Source organism: Pristis pectinata, chromosome 4 (assembly GCF_009764475.1).
Source record: "Pristis pectinata isolate sPriPec2 chromosome 4, sPriPec2.1.pri, whole genome shotgun sequence".
Classification (NCBI taxonomy): Eukaryota; Metazoa; Chordata; class Chondrichthyes; order Rhinopristiformes; family Pristidae; genus Pristis; species Pristis pectinata.
In genome coordinates this window covers 9,332,429-9,350,670 of record NC_067408.1, presented here as the reverse complement: position 1 = coordinate 9,350,670, position 18,242 = coordinate 9,332,429, and the positions used below count along the sequence as shown (strand labels likewise).

The following is an 18,242-nucleotide window of genomic DNA, read 5'->3' as shown; positions in this document are numbered from 1 at the left end:
GCACTTCCTCTGTAGCTGTGACAATTTACTCTGTTTTCTGTTTTTGTTTTTACCCTGTACTACCTCAATGCACTGTGTAATGAATTGATCTGTGCGATCAGTATGCAAGACAAGTTTTTCACTGTCCCTCAGTAAAAGTGACAATAATAAACCAATACCAATATCAATAAAAATCTGCTGGCATTAGGGAAAGCAGTACAGGATCCTGATGACCTTGTCAATATCTTATTCTCTTGACTGTCAATGTAAAAAGAAGCATATTGGCCATTCAGCTCATTACGGCTTTTAGGAATTTATTGGATGCAAATTGCTTCCTTTGTTTTGTTGGCATACATAATGTCAGTGACCACGAAAGGAATTAATTAACTGTGAAACTCTTCAGCTCAGTTTGAATGCAAGTCAACTCTGCGCTTGCAATGCAGGCGCACCCAGTTACAGGTGCCATGGCAAACCATGTTGTCAGTGATGTGACAGAGAGGAGGTACTTAATCACTCCCCACTGATTGACAATGTACAATGTGCTTATGCACATCGCCCAGGCAGGGTCCTCAGCTCTCGACCTCCATCCACAAAATGATGCTGTAATCAGAATTTCATGGAGGTCTAAGTAAAAAGAAACAATGCATAGAAGGCCACTGCTCCTTGGCGCCTGGAGTCGATGTCGATAATAATCAGAGGTCTCTGTCAGCTGAACTCCCTCGAAGTCACTATTGTCTCTTTTTGTGGTGTGAAGTAAGTGGCAAATCAATAAGCAGTGATTATAGGGTCTTCATTGTTTCCCTGGTTACGGGCCTGGTATGTGTGGCTGTTAGAACTGACTTATGTTTGCAGTTTTTATCACTGGTTACATTCCTGTCAATAGAGGTGATTGGTAATTACTAATTTCTGGTCAGCAGCTGTCACTTGTTGAGACAACCCCTGTCTCTGCTTTGTCACAAATCTCCCTGGTCATACTTTAGATTCATTCATGGAATATGGGCATCACTGGCAAGATCTGCATTTATTGCTCTTTAAAAGATGGTGATTAGCTACTTCCCTGAACTGCTGCATTCAGATTTTCTTGTAACATAGAAGGAGTCCATTCAGCCCATTAAATCTATGCCAGTTTCCAGTTGTGAAGGTAGTCTCATGTGCTGTTGGATAGGGAGTCACAGGATTTAGATACAGTGGTGAAGAAGGACCGACAGTACATTTCCCAGTCAGCGTGGTGTGTAACTTGGAGGGGAACCTGCAGGCAGTGGTGCTCCCAGTTGCTTGGAGCTCTTGTCTTCCAAGGAACCAGAGGCTGCAGATTTGAGAGGTTCTGTCAAAGAGCCCTTGGGAGGTATCATGTATTTAGAAGATGCAAGGAAGAATTTCTGACAGTGGCCTTATCTGTGTCATGCAACATGCTGAGAGCAGTTGTCCCACATGGTATTTCCAGATCTCAAATCTCCAAATCTCACATCCACTTACAACCTCCATTAATCCATATTACATCCTCCATTTGTCTGAAAAACAAAATGAAGAGAAACAAACTTCCAAAATGACTGCCAGTCTCCTTGTGCTTTGCACTAATGCAAAGTCTTCCAGATATCTGAGTCAACAGAACATCTTTTCCGATGTGATTCAGTGCCTGTTCCTCCAATATGGGATGTCCTCCTCCATTGTGACCTTGTACAGTCTGGGTTGTGGGTGTGTCAGTTCACCGCTGGCTGGCTGGTTTCAACTGGACCACCCCGGGACTGATGAATGTGTTACAGGAGGACATTACACTTTAATCCCAAGTCAAGTTGCAACGTTAGCACCAAGACCTTGCTGTAGATACAACTGATAGATGCTCCTTCCACGGGATTGACTGCATTTATCACTGGGTACTTGGAATCTGACCATGTTCTTGTCCTTGCATGGCTTACTTCACCTACTCCAAGGATGTTCAAAGTCTTCTTCCCAATACTCTTTGTTTGTAGAAATGACCTTCCAATTTCCATTACACATACATTTTCCCATACATAGTCTACTTTTCAGCCACTCATGATGTTGTTCTTAGAGTCATAGTCTTACAACACAGAAATGGCCTTTCGGCCCATCAAGTCCATGCTGATCTTTTTGCCCATCTACACTAATACCATTGTCCTCACTAAGAACATATCCTTCTATGCCTTGCCTATTTAAGTGTCTGATAAATATCTTTTAAACATAGTAATTGTATTGGATTCCACCCCTCTTCTGGCAGTGTGTTCCAAATATCAACCTCTCACTGTGTAACCCCTCAGATCCCCTTCTTCCCCTCAACTTCAACCTTTGCCCTCTTGTTTTTGATACCCTTACCATGAGAAAAAAGATTTTGACTATCTGCCCTTTCAATGCCTCTTATAATCTGTTACTCTGCTATCAGATCGCTCCTCAGTTTCCCTCACTCCAGGGAAAACAAGCCCAGCTGATCTGTTCTCTCCCCATAAGTAAAGTCCTCCAATCCAGGCAACATCCTGGTGAATCTCAATACTTGGAGCATCTAAGCCACATGAACTGCACTTTCCCTATTCTGTCTTTTACCTTGTACTTCACTCTTGACCACCCAAGATTTCTGTGGACGTAACAGCTCTTCCCTCACTCTGGACTCCAAGATTCCACCTATAATCTGATCTCTGATAAATGAGTTCCGCCTATCTCCAAAAGTGCAGTTATCTTCCAACGATCTCAACTTCATTAAAAAAGATATCAAAGGATTCTCCCCACTCCTGGTTGTGAGTGAATGACCAGTAATAGTCAACGGTTTCATCTCTAGATGGGTTGCAATGTGGTTGCCACACACCTAATGCATTCTGCAGTGTGTCAAAGTAGAGGGCTTCATTACTGGTCACCGAAGATTCTCTCCTTTGTGATCAGTAATAACATCAGAACTTTTGTCTGTTCTGGTTTAGCTTCCAGCTCAAAGTGCAGTGTAACCTCTTCTTTCCACTCTCACCATTCTTTAGACAGTTTACTTGCCCACTGAGCAATACCTCAATGGGATTACACAGCTCACTGTCTCCGTTCATGTCCCCATGTTATGTGGATTCAACGAGGTTGCACCCAGCGTTCAGTGTTTGGGATTCATAGAACCTAAATTTCATCGTCTCACTGTGTCTCATGTCTCATTCATTCTCTAACGTACTGGAGCTAGATATTTAAACTAAAAAACAAAGAAGCAGGAGTAGGCCATTCAGCCCATTGTGCCTGTTCCAGATCATGCATCAGCACCACTATGCTGCATTAACCCCATATCCCTTGATTCCCTTAATATCTGAAAGTTTATTGATCTCAATCTTAAATATACTCAAGTTTCTGAGCCTCCACAGCCCTCTTGGGTGGAGAATTCCAAAGATTCACTGCTCTCCGTTTGAGGGCAATTTGTCTCAACTCTCTTCTGAATGACCCGGCCCTTATTTGGTGATTCCTGGTTCTAAACACCACAGCAGAAGTTCTGGACTCCATCCACACCTCTTCAGTCAAACCCCATAAGGTATTTGTGCATTTCAATGAAAGTGTCTGTTGTTGTTCTAAACTCTCAAGTGTATACACACATCTGGAGTCAACCTGGTAAACCCATACTGTACTCCTTCTGCCACAAGTATGTCCTTTCTAAAGACAAGGGACAATGGAGAGAAGAGTTTATCCAATACATTGAGCTTCAGCACGGTTGGTCAGAGTATGATTCTTAAAGGGTTACACATCCAAAAGTACAAAGGCCATATAATGATTTTTTTTAAATGCTGGAAATTTTCAGCAGGTCAGTCAGCCTCTGTGGAAAGAGAAGCAGAGTTAGTGTTTTTAGGCCATATATGTTGCAGTAGATGCTGTAGCCACAACATGGTGAAGACAATGAATTTTTCTTCTCATTGGCTTCTGTGGTCATTGTCCCATTGAATATTTCCCACTTGTTATTCCAAATACTCAACCTTCTGCATGTTCCTCCCCTGAATTCTTGATGCATTTATATTGAAAATCAATTCTTATTGCCTTCAAACTGTACAACTTCACACTTGCCTCGGTCTCAATCTCCCTTTGGCACCCTCTCAGGAACCAAATGGCCATGTCACCCCCACCCAGCAACACCCACCTTCCCTCCACCTCATACTAACCACTGCCCAGACACTGCAAGGATGTGAGACTGTGGTGGTGTCTTCCTTAAGGAGTTGTTTGAATCGTAGTGATGCAGTTGAGAAGAAGCTGTTCCAGAGGAGAGAACTGTAGAGGCCAAGTTATTGGGTGTATTTAAAGCAGAGATTGACAGGTTCTTGATTGGTAAGGGGGTTAAGGGTTATGGGGAGAAGGCAGGAGAATGGGGTAAAAAAAATCAACCATGATTGAATGGCAGAGCAGACTCGTTAGGCCGAATGGCCTAATTATGCTCCTATGTCTTATGGTCTAATGATCTTAAAAGGGATTTATGGTGTCAGACAAGGATAGATGAAGGGAGGCTCTAATGGAGCATAAACACCAGTAGGGCTACTTGTTCCAAATGGATGTTTCATGTAATCCCATGCATAAAAACAGTATAAATCCTCGTTTTATGAGCCCTGTTCAATGAATGCTTTAATTGATAGGTTTTATGATTACTTTCCTTGATCACATCCTGAAGAGAATTTAAAATGGAAAATGAGAAGAGACCAGACCGGACCTTCTCCACCACTGAATTAGTTCATGGCCAAGTTGTACATCAAGTGATTATCATTTAATGATTTGCTATTAAGTCGGTATAACTTACAACTGGTAACAAATTGCACGCAAGTTAGAATAATTATTTTGGATTTGAAATATTTAATTCAGTTGACAGTGATTGTTCTTGACTGAGGTCAAAACCTGCTGGAAACACACAGCAGGTCAGGCAGCATCCATGGAGAGAGAAGCAGAGTTAAAACTTCAGGTCAATGAACTCATGTCAAAATTACTTTCTAAAGAAGGATCACTGACCTGAAACACTGCCTCTCAGCTTCAACGCTTTATATACCTTTATTTGGCATTACTCACAAACTAAGGTCACTTCATGGTCATTAAAGAGCTTGGTGTAGTCACCACTGTACCACAGGAGAAGCAACATCCAACTTATGCACAGCAAGCTCTTGTTTTGAAAGACGCTGATTGTTAGTTTCTAGATCTTGGTTTTTAATTTAGATTTCCAATGTCTGTAGTGTTTTGATTTTTCTTAATGTCTGGTAATATTGCCAAATTGTCTCTAATGATAACATTTCCATGTTAAAGACATTTAGAAAAGTACATGGATTGGAAGGATTTGGAGGGATATGGGCCAGGCGTAGGCAAATGGAACTATTTTAGGTGGGCACCTTGGTCAGCATGGACGAGTTGGGCTGAAGGGCCTGTCTCTGTGCTGTGTGAGTTTATCCATTCTCAGAAGTGTAAACTAAAGATACTATTTAATGGCAGATACACATTCCACTCAGATTCCAAAAGTTGGTTCCATTGCATTTCACACAATTGTCTGGGCAACTTCTCTCTCAATGTTGCAGGTCTAAAGTCTAATAAGTGCTAGCTTAGCCACAGCTGTAGAATTGTATGCAATCTGGTCACCTCATTACAAAAGATGTAATTGGACTAAAGAGATTACAAAGATTGCCAGGGCTAAAGAGTATTTGCTATGAGGAGAGACTGTCCAGACTAGAATTATTTACTTTGTGTGTGTATCTTTATTAGTCACATGTACATCGAAGCACACAGTGAAATACATCTTTTGCGTAGTGTTCTGGGGGCAGCCCGCAAGTGTCACCACGCTTCCGGCGCCAACATAGCATGCCCACAACTTCCTAACCTGTACGTCTTTTGGAATGTGGGAGGAAACCGGAGCACCCGGAGGAAACCCACGCAGACACAGGGAGAACGTTTGGAACTACGAAGTTTTAATTGAGATGTGTAAAGTTATGAGAGGCCTGGACAGGAAAAAACAGGAAGGATCGAGGGCCCTTGGCAGAGATGATAATAACTGGGGAACATGGATTTGAGGTACTTGGGGGAAGGAACAGGGAGAAATTGAGGACAATTTTCCCTTCAGATGGCGGTGGATGTCAGGAACTCATGGCGGAGACAGAAACCCCTGTCATATTTAAGGAATAAGTTGATGAACCGCAAGGTTATCGAGAAAAAGCTGGGAAGTGGGATTGGTCGAACTTATTCTTCTTCAGACTGCACGGATGTTGGAACAAACGGCTTCTTGTGCAAAAGATTCCCATTATTCTGGTGTTACCTGGAGTCATGAAATAATCCACCACAGCAAAAATGCCATTGGGCTCTTTATAAGAACTATCCAATTAGTCCCTCTCCTCTGATCATCTCTTTATTGCTCTTCAGTGCTTTCACACATCAATTATTTACTTAACTCCTTAATTATAACCTAGTCGTCCCTCCCACCTCCAACCCTGCACCTCCCTTCTGGAAAGTGTATACATTTTAATTAACTTATGGGAAAGAAGCATCATTGCCAAGACCAGCATTTATTGACCATCCATAGTTAACTGCATGGCTTGCTGAACCATTGCAGCAGCTACTTAGCGTCAACCCTGTTGCTGTGGTCTGGAGTCACATGCAAGCTGGATCAATTAAGGACAGTAGACCTCCTTCACAGAAGGGCAGTGGTGAATTTATGACAGTCTGTTAGTTTCATGGCCACTGTCACTGATGTGCTTGTTTCAGATTTATTTCATTAACTGACTAACTTCCCCAACTGCTGTCCACAACTCACGTTCCCAAGTCATCTGCCAAAGCCTCCCAATTATTGACCTAGCAACTTAATGGCTACATAACCACTCTCAACATGAATTGGGACTGTCTGTAATACGTCTCTTCATCTTGAAGGCAGTAAGAGTTTCAGGGAAAGAAGACAGTCCAGAAGAAAGGTATACACATGGCAGATGGAATTCAATGTGGAGATATAATTTGGTGGGAAGAAGGAGGCAGACTATAAAGGGAGCGAGATTGGGGTGTGTTTTGAAGTTAGGAGAACAAGTTAGTGAAGCAATTAATAGACAATATGGGATCTTGGGCTATAGGAGTGCCAAGATCAAAATTTAGCTCGCAGTACCAACACTGGATCAGCCTTAGGTAGATCATTGTATCCAAATCTAGGCATGACATGTTCAGAAGAACATAAAGGCTTTAGGTGCAGGGGAGGTTTACCAGCGTTAGAGTTTTGCAAAGATAATGTGGAGAAGCTGGGGCCATTTTCCTTTGGCAAAGAGGTGTTCGGTGGAGAATTGGAGGTACCTGAAATCATTAAGGGTTTAGAAAGAGTAAATAAAGGAAAACTCTTTCCAGTGGCTGAATAGCCAGTAACCAGATGCTAGAGAGTTGAGGTAAATATCAGAAGAACCAGAAACATCATGGCAAGAAACCTCTAGATGCAACTAATGTTTAGGATTTAGAACTTGTTATATAAATTTTACAGGCATGGGTGTCACTGATTTAATTTTCATTCCCACTTGACCATGAGAAGGTGGTGGTGAGCTGCCTTCTTGAATGGCTGTGAACCTTTTGTTGAAGTACTGTTGGATAGGAGGTTCAGCGATTTAGAACCAGTGATAGTGAAGGAACGGCAAGACATTTCCAAGTCACAATGAGGTGCAGACACAAGAGACTGCAGGTGCTGGAATCTGGAGCAACACACAAAAAGCTGGAGGAACTCAGCGGGTCGGGCAGCATCTGTGGAGGGAAATGGACAGTCGACGTTTCAGGTTGAGACCCTCATCTGGACTGGAAGATACAGGGGAGATCGCCGGTATAAAAAGGTGGAGGGGAGGGGTGGAGCAAGAGCCGGCAGGTGATGGGTGGATCCACGTGAGGGGGTGATAGGCAAATGGGGGAGGGGAGAGTGGGAATGGTGCCAGAAGCTGGGAGGTGATAGGTGGAGCCGTCAAAGGGCTGAAGATGATCGAATCTGATAGGAGAAGAGGGTGGAGCATGGAATAGAGGTGAGGAGGGCAGAGGGAAGTAGTGAGGGAGGGGAACCAGTGGGAGGAGTGTGTGGGTGACGGGCAGGTAGAGCAGGTGGAGAAGGGGAAAGAGACAGAGTGACAGGGGGACAGGTGGATCAGGAGGGGCGAGCAAAGGGACAGAAGTGGAGCAATTACCCAAAGTTGGAGAATTCAATGTTTATGCTGCTGGGTTGTAGACTGAGGTGCAACTTGGAGGGTTGGGGTTAGGACGAAGGTTGAGTTGTTAGTGGGCAGTGGGAAAATTATCCCTCTCGTGTTCATTGATATCGTTACTGGAGATTCAGTCTCACTGGACCCTGCCACTTTGATCAGGCCCACACCTTCATTATCCTGGTCCCGCTCCACTCGCCTTTATTGGGATCTGTGTCTTATTCTTTATTCCATATCTTAATAGGGTGGGATAGGGGTCCCAGGTATTGTACTCATGTAGGTGAGGTGGGGGGGGGTTGTTTATTGGGTTTGTGGAGGGTTTTGGCTTCTCGGGGAGTTGGCTAGGATTTGTTGGAGAGTTGGCTAGGGTTTGTCAGGGTGGTTCAGTGTTGTAGGACGAAGGTTGGGGTTAGCTTTAGGTTTAGGATCAGTGTGGCGTTGTTCCCATGCACCTGCTGTCCTTGTCTTTGTTGGTGGTAGAGGTCACCTCCCAAGCCCGTGATCCCTGCCACCAAGGAAGCGTGGCCTAGGTTCTTCCGACACACTGGATGAAACAATCAAAGGCCTTTTTCAAAACTGGCCTTTTTCTCCTTGGAGCGACGGAGGATGAGAGGTGACCTGATAGAAGTGTATAAGATGATGAGAGGCATTGATCGTATGGATAGTCAGAGGCTTTTTTCCAGGGCTGAAATGGTTGCCACAAGAGGTGGGGAGTAGGTACAGAGGAGATGTCAGGGGTAAGATTTTTACTCAGAGAGCGGTGGGTGCGTGGAATGGGCTGCCGGCAACGGTGGTGGAGGCGGATATGATAGGATCTTTTAAGAGACTTCTGGATAGGTACATGGAGCTTAGAAAAATAGAGGGCTAAGGGTAAGCCTAGTCATTTCTGAGGTAGGGACATGTTCGGCACAACTTTGTGGGCTGGAGGCCTGTATGTGCTGTAGGTTTTCTGTGTTTCTATGGATCGATAGTTGAGGGGAAATTGTCAGGATACAGGGAAAGCAGAACTGACCGGATTGTTTCTCAGTGAATGGGCTTCCTATACAGTCCAGTTCTTCTCACTCTTCCAGTGTTGAGTGCCAAAGCTCAACCATTAATAATGGATGTGTGGGCAGAGAGCCAGGAGGTGTCTGGCATGGGTTTACCTTCACGTCGCCATCAAGACAGTGCCATTATGAAAGAACATTGCTGAGCACACTTTATTTTTCTGATTGCTGTGCTTTTTCTTGTCACCGTTTTCCATTGCTCTCTGGATGATTTTTCTTGTGTGGCCATTGACAGGTGACATTCTGCAATTTGCTTGCCAATCTGACGGAGTATTTTTCTGAGAATTGTAATGAATTACTGATCTGGGCTTTTAGGAAGTACTTCATCGGGACCTTGACATCAGAGTTCGTAGGCCAGCTCGTCGTTTGGAGATAGTACTGCTGAGTGCAAACAAAAGACTTGGATCCTGCCATCACTTCAACAGTTACATGGTGTCAGTGCATTACCACACTGTGCACACCTCTTGCAGTTGTGCATTGACACAGGAGAGTATTAGAACATAGGACATTACAGCACAGTACAGGCCCTTCGGCCTTCGATATTGAGCCGACATTTTATCCTGGTCTAATATCCATCTAACCCTTCCCTCCCACATAGCCCTCCATTTCTCTATCATTCATGAGGCTATCTTAAATGTCCCTAATGTATCTGCCCCCACCACCTCTGTCGGCAGTGCGTTCCACGCACCCACCACTCTCTGTGTAAAAAACTTACCCCTGACATCCCCCTTATACCCTCCTCCAATCACCTTAAAATTATGCCCCCTCATGTTAGCCATGCACTGTTGCATGGTAGTTAGTAGGTCATGGTGAGGGGGTTTTCATGGGCAGCACAGTGGCACAGCAGATAGTGCCTCTGCCACACGACTCCAGCTATCCAGCTTCAATCCTGACCTCCAGTGCTGTCTGTGTGGAGTTTGCACGTTCTCCTTCTGATCATGCAAGGACAATAAGGGTGGGGAGAGCCAGCATTGGATAACTAAGGAAATAAAAGAAGGCATCAGGCTAAAACCTCATGCATACAAAGTTGCCAAGAGTAGTGGGAAACTGAAAGATTGGGAAAACTTTAAAAAGCAACAAACAACCGTGAAGCAAGCAATAAGAAAAGAGAAGATAGATTATGAAAGTAAACTAGCACAAGACATAAGAACAGATGGTAAAAGTTTTTATAATTATATAAAGTGGAAAAGGGTGGCTATAGTGAACGTAGGTCCCTTGGAAGATGAGAAGCGGGAATTAATATTGGGTAATGTGGAAATGGTCGAGGTCTTGAACGACTATTTTGTGTTGTTCTTCACGGTGGACGACATGTCTAACATGCCAAGTAGAGATGTTATGAACGCAATGGGAGATGGGGACCTCGATACAATTCCTGTCACTAAAGAGGTAGTGATGAGCAAACTAGTGGGTTTAAAGGTAGACAAGTCTCCTGGTCCTGATGGGATGCATCCCAGGGTATGGAAAGAAATGGCGGAGGTTATAGTAGATGCGCTTGTGATCATTTACCAAAATTCTCTAGAACCTGGGCAGGTCCTGGTGGATTGGAAGACATCGAATGTCACGCCACTGTTTAAAGAAGCAATGTAGGCAAAAGGTAACTAGAGGCCAATTAGCTTAACCTCTGTAGTCGGGAAAATGCTTGAAGGGTACCATTAAGGAAGAAATAGTGAGACATCTGGATGAAAATGGTTCCATCAGGCAGACACAGCAAGGATTCAGGAAGGACAGGCACTGTTTGACAAACTTACTGGAGTTCTTTGAGGATATAATGAGCGCAGTGGATAGAGGGGAACAGGTGGATGTTGTATACTTGGATTCCCAGAAGGCGTTCAATAAGGTGCCGCATGAAAGACTTACCCATAAGATAAGGATGCATAGAGTTGGGGGTAATGTATTAGCATGGATAGAGGATTGGTTAACCAATAGAAGCTAGAGAATTGGGATAAATGGATGTTTCTCTGGTTGGCAATCAGTGGTGAGGGGTGTGCTGCAGGGGTCGGTGCTGGGCCCACAACTGTTCACGATATACGTTAACAATTTGGAAGAGGGGACCAGGTGTAGCGTATCTAAGTTTGCTGATGACAGTAAATTGAGTGGAAAAGCAAATCGTTCAGAGGATGTGGAGAGTCTGCAGAGAGATATAGACAATATAAGATATCTTTATTAGTCACATGTACATCAAAACACACAGTGAAATGCATCTTTTGCATAGAGTGTTCTGGGGGCAGCCCACAAGTGTCGCCACGCTTCCAGCACCAACATAGCACGCCCGCAACTTCCTAACCTGTATGTCTTATAACAGCAGAATGGAAGCTGCCCTTGAGCCCAGTGGTACGTGCTTTCAGGCTTTTGTACCTTCTGCCCAGGGGGAGAAGGGAGAAGAGAGAACATTCAGGGTGGGTGTGGTCTTTGATTATGTTGGCACCTTTACCGAGGCAACGAGAAGTGTAGACAGAGTCCATGGAGGGGAGGTTGGTTTCCGTGATGCGCTGGGCTGTGTCCACAACTCTCCGCAGTTTCTTGTGGTCACGGGCAGAGCAGTTGCCGTACCAAGTCGTGATGCATCCAGATGTGTAAAGTAATGTTTTCTTTCTCTTTATATATGCCAATGTAGATCTTCGACCACTGCCTGACGTGGCTATGACTGGGAACTGCACAAGGGAGTGCACAGAGTTTGGTCATTCAGATACTTGTTGGATGCCTGGTCAACCATCCCCCAACAGGAAGCAGAGAAACGTTCCCAAACTGTCCACTTTTGTGCCTTATGAAGAACGGGGGAGCCAGGATCGTCTGACCAATGGGAGCCCTCGGCTCACTGAGGACCGTAATGCCAAGATGGCCAACATCCGCTTCATACCGACGCATAGTGCCTTCCCCAGTTCAAACCACGAGCCCGGCAAGGATTCGACTCTGGAAGAAATCCCGCTCACCCAACCCCCTGACTACCAACAGGCCCCTGGACCTGCCCCCCAGAATTCCAAGCGGGAGATTTATCTCTAGGGAGTGTTGGAGCCAGCTCTGTGCCTGTTTGAAGCTGTTTCAACTGTTTGGAAATGCAAGAGTTAAGAGGAAAAGAGCGCAAGGGGAAACATACGGAGAAGCAAAGAAGCAAACAAAGGCTTTATTGTCCGCACTACAATTCGAAGGCAAATTTGATTTTCAAAGAATGGATGGGATTGAAATGGTGTGTTGTCCAGGGATTTCCATAACATTGGCACAGCCTTGACCCCCACCCAACACCAACAGCAGAGACAAAACACAGGCAGAACAGCGGTCAAAAATCAAACACGGTGCTGTTTACCCCTAATCGTTTCCATTCCTGCCAAACTTCTTAACTGCATGCAGCCGATTCATTTAGTTTTTAATTTTGGGTTTGTTTTATTTGTGTGTGTGTGTGTGTGTGTGTGTGTCTGTGTGTGTGTGTCTGTGTGTGTGAGTGTGTGTCTGTGTGTGTGAATGTGTGTGTGAGTGTGTGTCTGTGTGTGTGTGAGTGAGTGTATGTGTGTGTATGTGTATGTGAACATGTGTGTTTTGTGCTCACGTGCTTGTGTGAGTCTGCGTGATTGAGTGTTTGTATGCATGTGTGTGTGTATGCATGATTGTGTGTGTTTATGCATGTGTGCTTGGTACATGTATGAGACTGTGAGTGTATGTGTGCTCACATGCTTATGTGTGTGTGTCTGCATCATTATGTGTGTGCATGTGTGCTTGGTACATGTATGAGTGTGCATATGTTTGTTCACATGCATATGTGTGTGTGCATGATTGCGTGTGTATATGCATGCGTGCTTGGTACACTTATAAAAGCATGTGTATGTGTGTGCTCGTGCTTGTGTGTGTGTCTGCATGATTGTGTGTGCATGCATGTGTGCTTGGTACAGGTATAAGTGTGTGTGCGGGTATAAGACTGTGTGTGCATGCATGTGTGCTTGGTACAGGTATAAGAGTGTGTGTGTGTGCATGCATGTGTGTGTGCGTGCATGTGTGTGTGTGCGTGTGTGTGTGTGTGCATGCATGTGCATGTGTTGGTGGGAGGGGAGGTGCAGAAGACAAAAAACAGGTGATATACATGGATACACGGACACTCTTGTATTTTTAGATGTGGCACCCCAGTGCATAAAGCTCTGTATCGAACACTCATCTGGCACATGTTCACCCTAGCTGCAGGGACCAATCAACACAGCGGTGTAGGAGAGTTGCTGTATCTTTGTGTAAATATGACCTTCAGATAATATATGAATTGCACCTCCAACGGTTCAGAGTCTGAGAGATGAAATCAGCTCCATCTTTCATGTTCCTCAGCTGTATTCAACAAATCCACCTTAAGTCTGAATGATTCTTTTCCTCATGTAAATAATTTCAAAGGTATCAATGGAAAAGCCATCTTGTAAATGTAACTGCAAGAAACTTTTAGTGACCCACACTGGTGGATGAGCATTGTGAATGGCGTTGGTGAACTGTGACCTTCATCCATTCAGCTGTTCACAGGTTTCTCATATATTTTATTTTATTTTGAAAAGTGGAATGGTGGGAGCCTTTGAAGTTTGGGCATCTGCATGACAGCTGTGGCTTCTGTCGCGACGTCACTTGGGATCGCACCTTCGAGAGGTGGACATATACATCACCTCCTTGTGTCTGAGGTCCCCTGGGATGGCCATGGCTGGAAGTAATGTCTGCTCCTGTGGAAATGTGCACAAGGGGACAACGGAGACACTTCACCCTTCTGTGAGCTCAGAGCTCAGGACCTGATGCCGGAACCACAGCCTACAGCCTCGCTGGGATTGTCAGCTTTCGGGGACCCTGACATGTTGTATGGTATTACAGCTGTAATAGTTCCTACCCTAATGACACTGTGTTGATTTGGAGTCTGTGTGACTCTGTGTGTGTGTGTGTGTGTGTGTGTGTGTGTGTGTGTGTGTGTGTGTGAGTGTGTGTGTGTGTGAGTGAGTGACTGTGCGAGTGAGTGTGTGCGTGCGAGTGAGTGTGTGTGCACGCGAGTGTGAGCGTGTGTGCGTGCGTGTGTGAGTGTGTATGAGTGAGTGTGTGTGAGAGTGTGCACGTGCGTGTGAGCATGTGCTTGTCTCTCTGGTTGTACGTGTGTCTATGTCTGGGTGGGGGCATATGCCTGTGCACATTCATGTGTGTCTGTGTAGGTCTCTTAGAGTGGATGTGTGTGCTTGTCTGCATAGATGGGTATGTTAGTAGGTGGGTGTCTATATCTTTGTGTGTGTGTGTTTGTACGTCTTTGTGGATAGATGCGAGTCTCTGTGGGTATGGGTGTATCTTTCCATGTCCTTTTGTGTGGATAGGTGTCCGTGTGTGTGTGTGTGTGTGTGTGTGTGTGTCTTCCTGTGTGGGTGGGTGTTTGTGTCTGTGGGTATCTGTGTGTGTGGGAGTCTCTGTGGGTATGTGTTTCTGTAGATGTCTGTGTGTGTGTGAGTATTGCTGTGAGTTTGTGTTTGTGTGTTTTGGTATCTGTGTGTGTGGGTGTCTGTGTGTGTGAGTGGGTGTGGGTGTGTGTGGGTGTCTGTGGGTAGGTGGGTGTCTGTGTGTGCGGGTGTCTGTGGGTAGATGGGTGTCTGTGTGTGTGGGTGTCTGTGGGTAGGTAGGTGAGTGTGGATGGGTGTTTCTGTGTGTGGCTGGGTATCTCTGGGTATGTGTTTCTGTGTGAGGGCGAGTGTCTCTGGGTGGGTGGGTGTTTCTCGTAATGCGTTTCTGTGGGTGGCTGTGTGTGTGTTTGTGTGTGTGTGTGTGTGTGTGTATGTGTGTGTGTGTGTGTGGCTTGGTGTGGCTGTGTATGAGGCTGTGTTTTCCCTTCTACCAATGAGATGAGGAGGCATCCTGAAAGAAGGGAAGAATGAACGGATGTTTGATTAGCTGTTGTTATGAGACACATGACCAGGGCTGCAGTAGGGGTTCCCAAACTCACATGGACAAGTGGAGTTACATTACTCTTTGATGTTTTTGTTAGGCGTTGGATATTGTGGCATTTAAAATAAAAAAAAATCTTCTGATCTAAAGTCTGGGGTGACCTCCCACTGATATGTAGGTTATGTGATTGGACAGATGACTTTGGTGCATTGATGACACACCAGAGTCTACTCAATGGATGGTAGTGAACACTATTACATGTCCAACCAGCCAATGCAAAACCCCATCAAATATTATCAAGTCTACTCGATTACCCATTTGGAGCTGGACACCTTATGGCATCTTGAACTCATTTTATAACCATCTATGGATTAGAGCATTGCTACCAACTATTTTATTTTAGCATTTTGGTTCAATGGCCCACCAATCTTCCTCTAATTATTGTTTCAACTGCTGTTATTGTCTCCAATTATAGCGCACTTTCTAATTGTACCCACTTCACGACTTGTGAAACTCAATTCAGATAGACAGTGGTGTATATAAAAATTGTTATGTTAGCATGATTATTGCTCTGTTTTCACAAAATATTTGCATTTTTTTTGTGTACGTATGTGTGTGTGTGTGTTTGCATTTTGTTCTTGTTTCATCATCTGTGGCAGAACCCTGATGATTTGTGGACAGGTTGGCTCTAGAATTCCCCGGGGTTTGTGACTGAAGTGAAGCAGTTTTTAACTTTGTGCCTTGATAAGTGAAAGGGGGGACATACGAATCAGAATACTCAAGCGGGAGGTGATGGAGGGGAGGGCAATTTGACTCATTCAAGCTTCTTACTGTAACCTGCAATGCATTCTTTCATGTGAGGTTCATTAGTCAGGACCAGGGGTCTATGTTAGGGCAAGATGGGTGTGTATTGAAGTTAATGGAAGCCTTGGCATGGAATTATAGACCTTGAATCCATCCAATTTACACTGGACATCTCGAAAAGGATCTGTTTTTATTTCTGACCAAGTAATATGCCCGATGCTCTGGTGGGGGGGGGGAGGGTAACAGGTTTAGGTGAATGCGTGGATGTAGCACTCAAGGCAGGAGGACGAGTGGCCATTGCCAGGGCTCTGCAATCTCCAATTCTCAGGAAGTAGTGGAGGTGTTCCTCCAGGAAAGGCCGCTTGGCACTCTGATGGCTGTCAACTTGGGCTTATCAACTCCCCGCATTCGCGAGGATGACCCTTCATCCATAGTCAATCAAGCTGGAGTTATGATTGGATGAGTTTTGGATAAATCCCACTACAGTCCTCCAGTCTGCTAGAAATTTGAGGAAGATTGACTATTGAGGAGACTTAAGCTGAGAATGTAAAGGTGCCTCTTTGTATGGTTAAGTTGCAGTTCGTCCGATGCAGAAGGCTTGGAATTACAGAGTTACAGGCGCAAACTAAAAGATAAAGACTCCACAATCATGAGCATACAGGTACCAAAAAAAATCCCCAAAGTGTGTTGAGGTGGCAGAACAACCTTGTGGGATCTGAAGAGGCCACTTCTCTTGCATTTATAGGCAGAGATAGTTTGATGCATTATTTTTGTTTGTGTTTCATCCTAAGAAAATGGATACAGCGGTAGATTATGTATGTATTTATAAAGTATCGTGTCGCGATGTAGCTTGCCCTGTGATATCCTGGACCAGAACTACAGCGGCACATGCATCTGTAGGAGGACCAGTACTTTCAGTGAGTCTATAGTGTAGATCCTGCTAGAACCCTGTTAAGAATCCCCATGATACTGGGGAGGGGTTGAGAGAGGAAACCCAGAGTCCATGAGATTTGTCTAGGAACAAGCAGCAGACTGCTGTTTAGATGATTTGAACTTCAATGTTGGTTCTATTTATATAATTAATTTAATTGCTTGTATGCCATGTTTTTTGTACAGTTTTATGTACATGCAAATGTCGCTTTTATATAAAAACAAAATCAGCAAATGGAAGTACGTTACTATTTTTAGATGGATTAAATGTATAATCAGGACCATATTGTTAAGGGTGTTGGAAACACATAATGCTTTACTAGTTAATCCACTGGCTTCCTATGTTACTTATGAGATTTGCGCGGGCAGTGAGTCACCTCCTCTGATTTATATCTATTTTTTTTCCTATTGTTAAGCATCGTAAACAAATTCTTGGCCCTCATTTGCTGAGCCATCAACAGAGAGAAAACACAATCATTGTAATTATTCCTTCCTCAAAGCTTTACAATAAAATGGGAAAATGAGCAATCTGTTGCCTTTGAGACTTTCTCTCCTTTCAAGTAGTTCTGGGGATTTCCGGGGTGTGGGATTCTCCCAGAGTAGGATAGCCATGGAACCAGGCCATTCAGCCCAACTCGTCCAGGCTGACCAAGGTGCCCATCCAAGCTAGTCCCATTTGCCCACATTTGGCCCATATCCCTCTTAACCTTTCCTATCTATGTACCTGTCCAAGTGTCTTATAAATATTGTTATACCCTAAATGTTGGAGCTGCTGGGGATAAAGAGTGTATTTATAAATGGTGCCCAAGCAAACTTTAATAGTCACATTTGGTTTGCTTTTATGTAAGATTAGATATCTTTGTTAGTCACATGTAGATCAAAACACACAGTGAAATGCATCTTTCACGTAGAATGTTCTGGGGGCAGTCCGTAAGTGCCGTCACGCTTCCGGTGCCAACATAGCACGCCCACAACTTCCTAACCCGTACGTCTTTGGAATGTGGGAGGAAACCGGAGCACCCGGAGGAAACCCACGCAGACACAGGGAGAACGTACAAACTCCTTACAGACAGCGGCGGGAATTGAACCCAGATCACTGATGCTGTGATAGCTCGAGGTGGGCAATGATCAAAAGTAAGCTGATAAAATATTTGTATTTCCATAAGGCACAACCTGGAGTTTGTGTCCAGGTCGGTCGGTTTCTTGCACTCCCACTCCGTGTCTCTCTGAGGACTCGACCTGTCAGCTGATCCTTAGGCATTCCTATCACAAGATCAAACAGGCACACACACCACAGACACACAGACCCAAAGAGTTGGTTACGCACAACCACCAATATACAAACATCCACAGACACATACCGAGAGAGAGAGAGAGAGAGACACACACACACAAAAGTTGGTTACACATACATACACACACAGAGGCCCAAAACTGGATACATACACACAAAGTTGAGTACACACAGACAGACCAA

At 44.6% G+C, this 18,242-nt stretch overlaps 1 protein-coding gene across 4 annotated transcripts in view; it reads left to right on the top strand.

The window, feature by feature from the left end:
* The window catches only part of LOC127569073 (protocadherin-1-like), a 443,419-nt gene extending 426,289 nt beyond the window's left edge, over window positions 1-17,130 (top strand). For all 4 annotated transcript variants that reach the window (XM_052013382.1, XM_052013381.1, XM_052013384.1 and 1 more), the window contains one exon: window positions 11,775-17,130. In XM_052013382.1, the coding sequence (XP_051869342.1) occupies window positions 11,775-12,160 (386 nt within the window). In that variant the 3' untranslated portion in view covers window positions 12,161-17,130. The remainder of the gene's footprint in view (window positions 1-11,774) is intronic.
* Window positions 17,131-18,242: the final 1,112 nt, after the last annotated feature.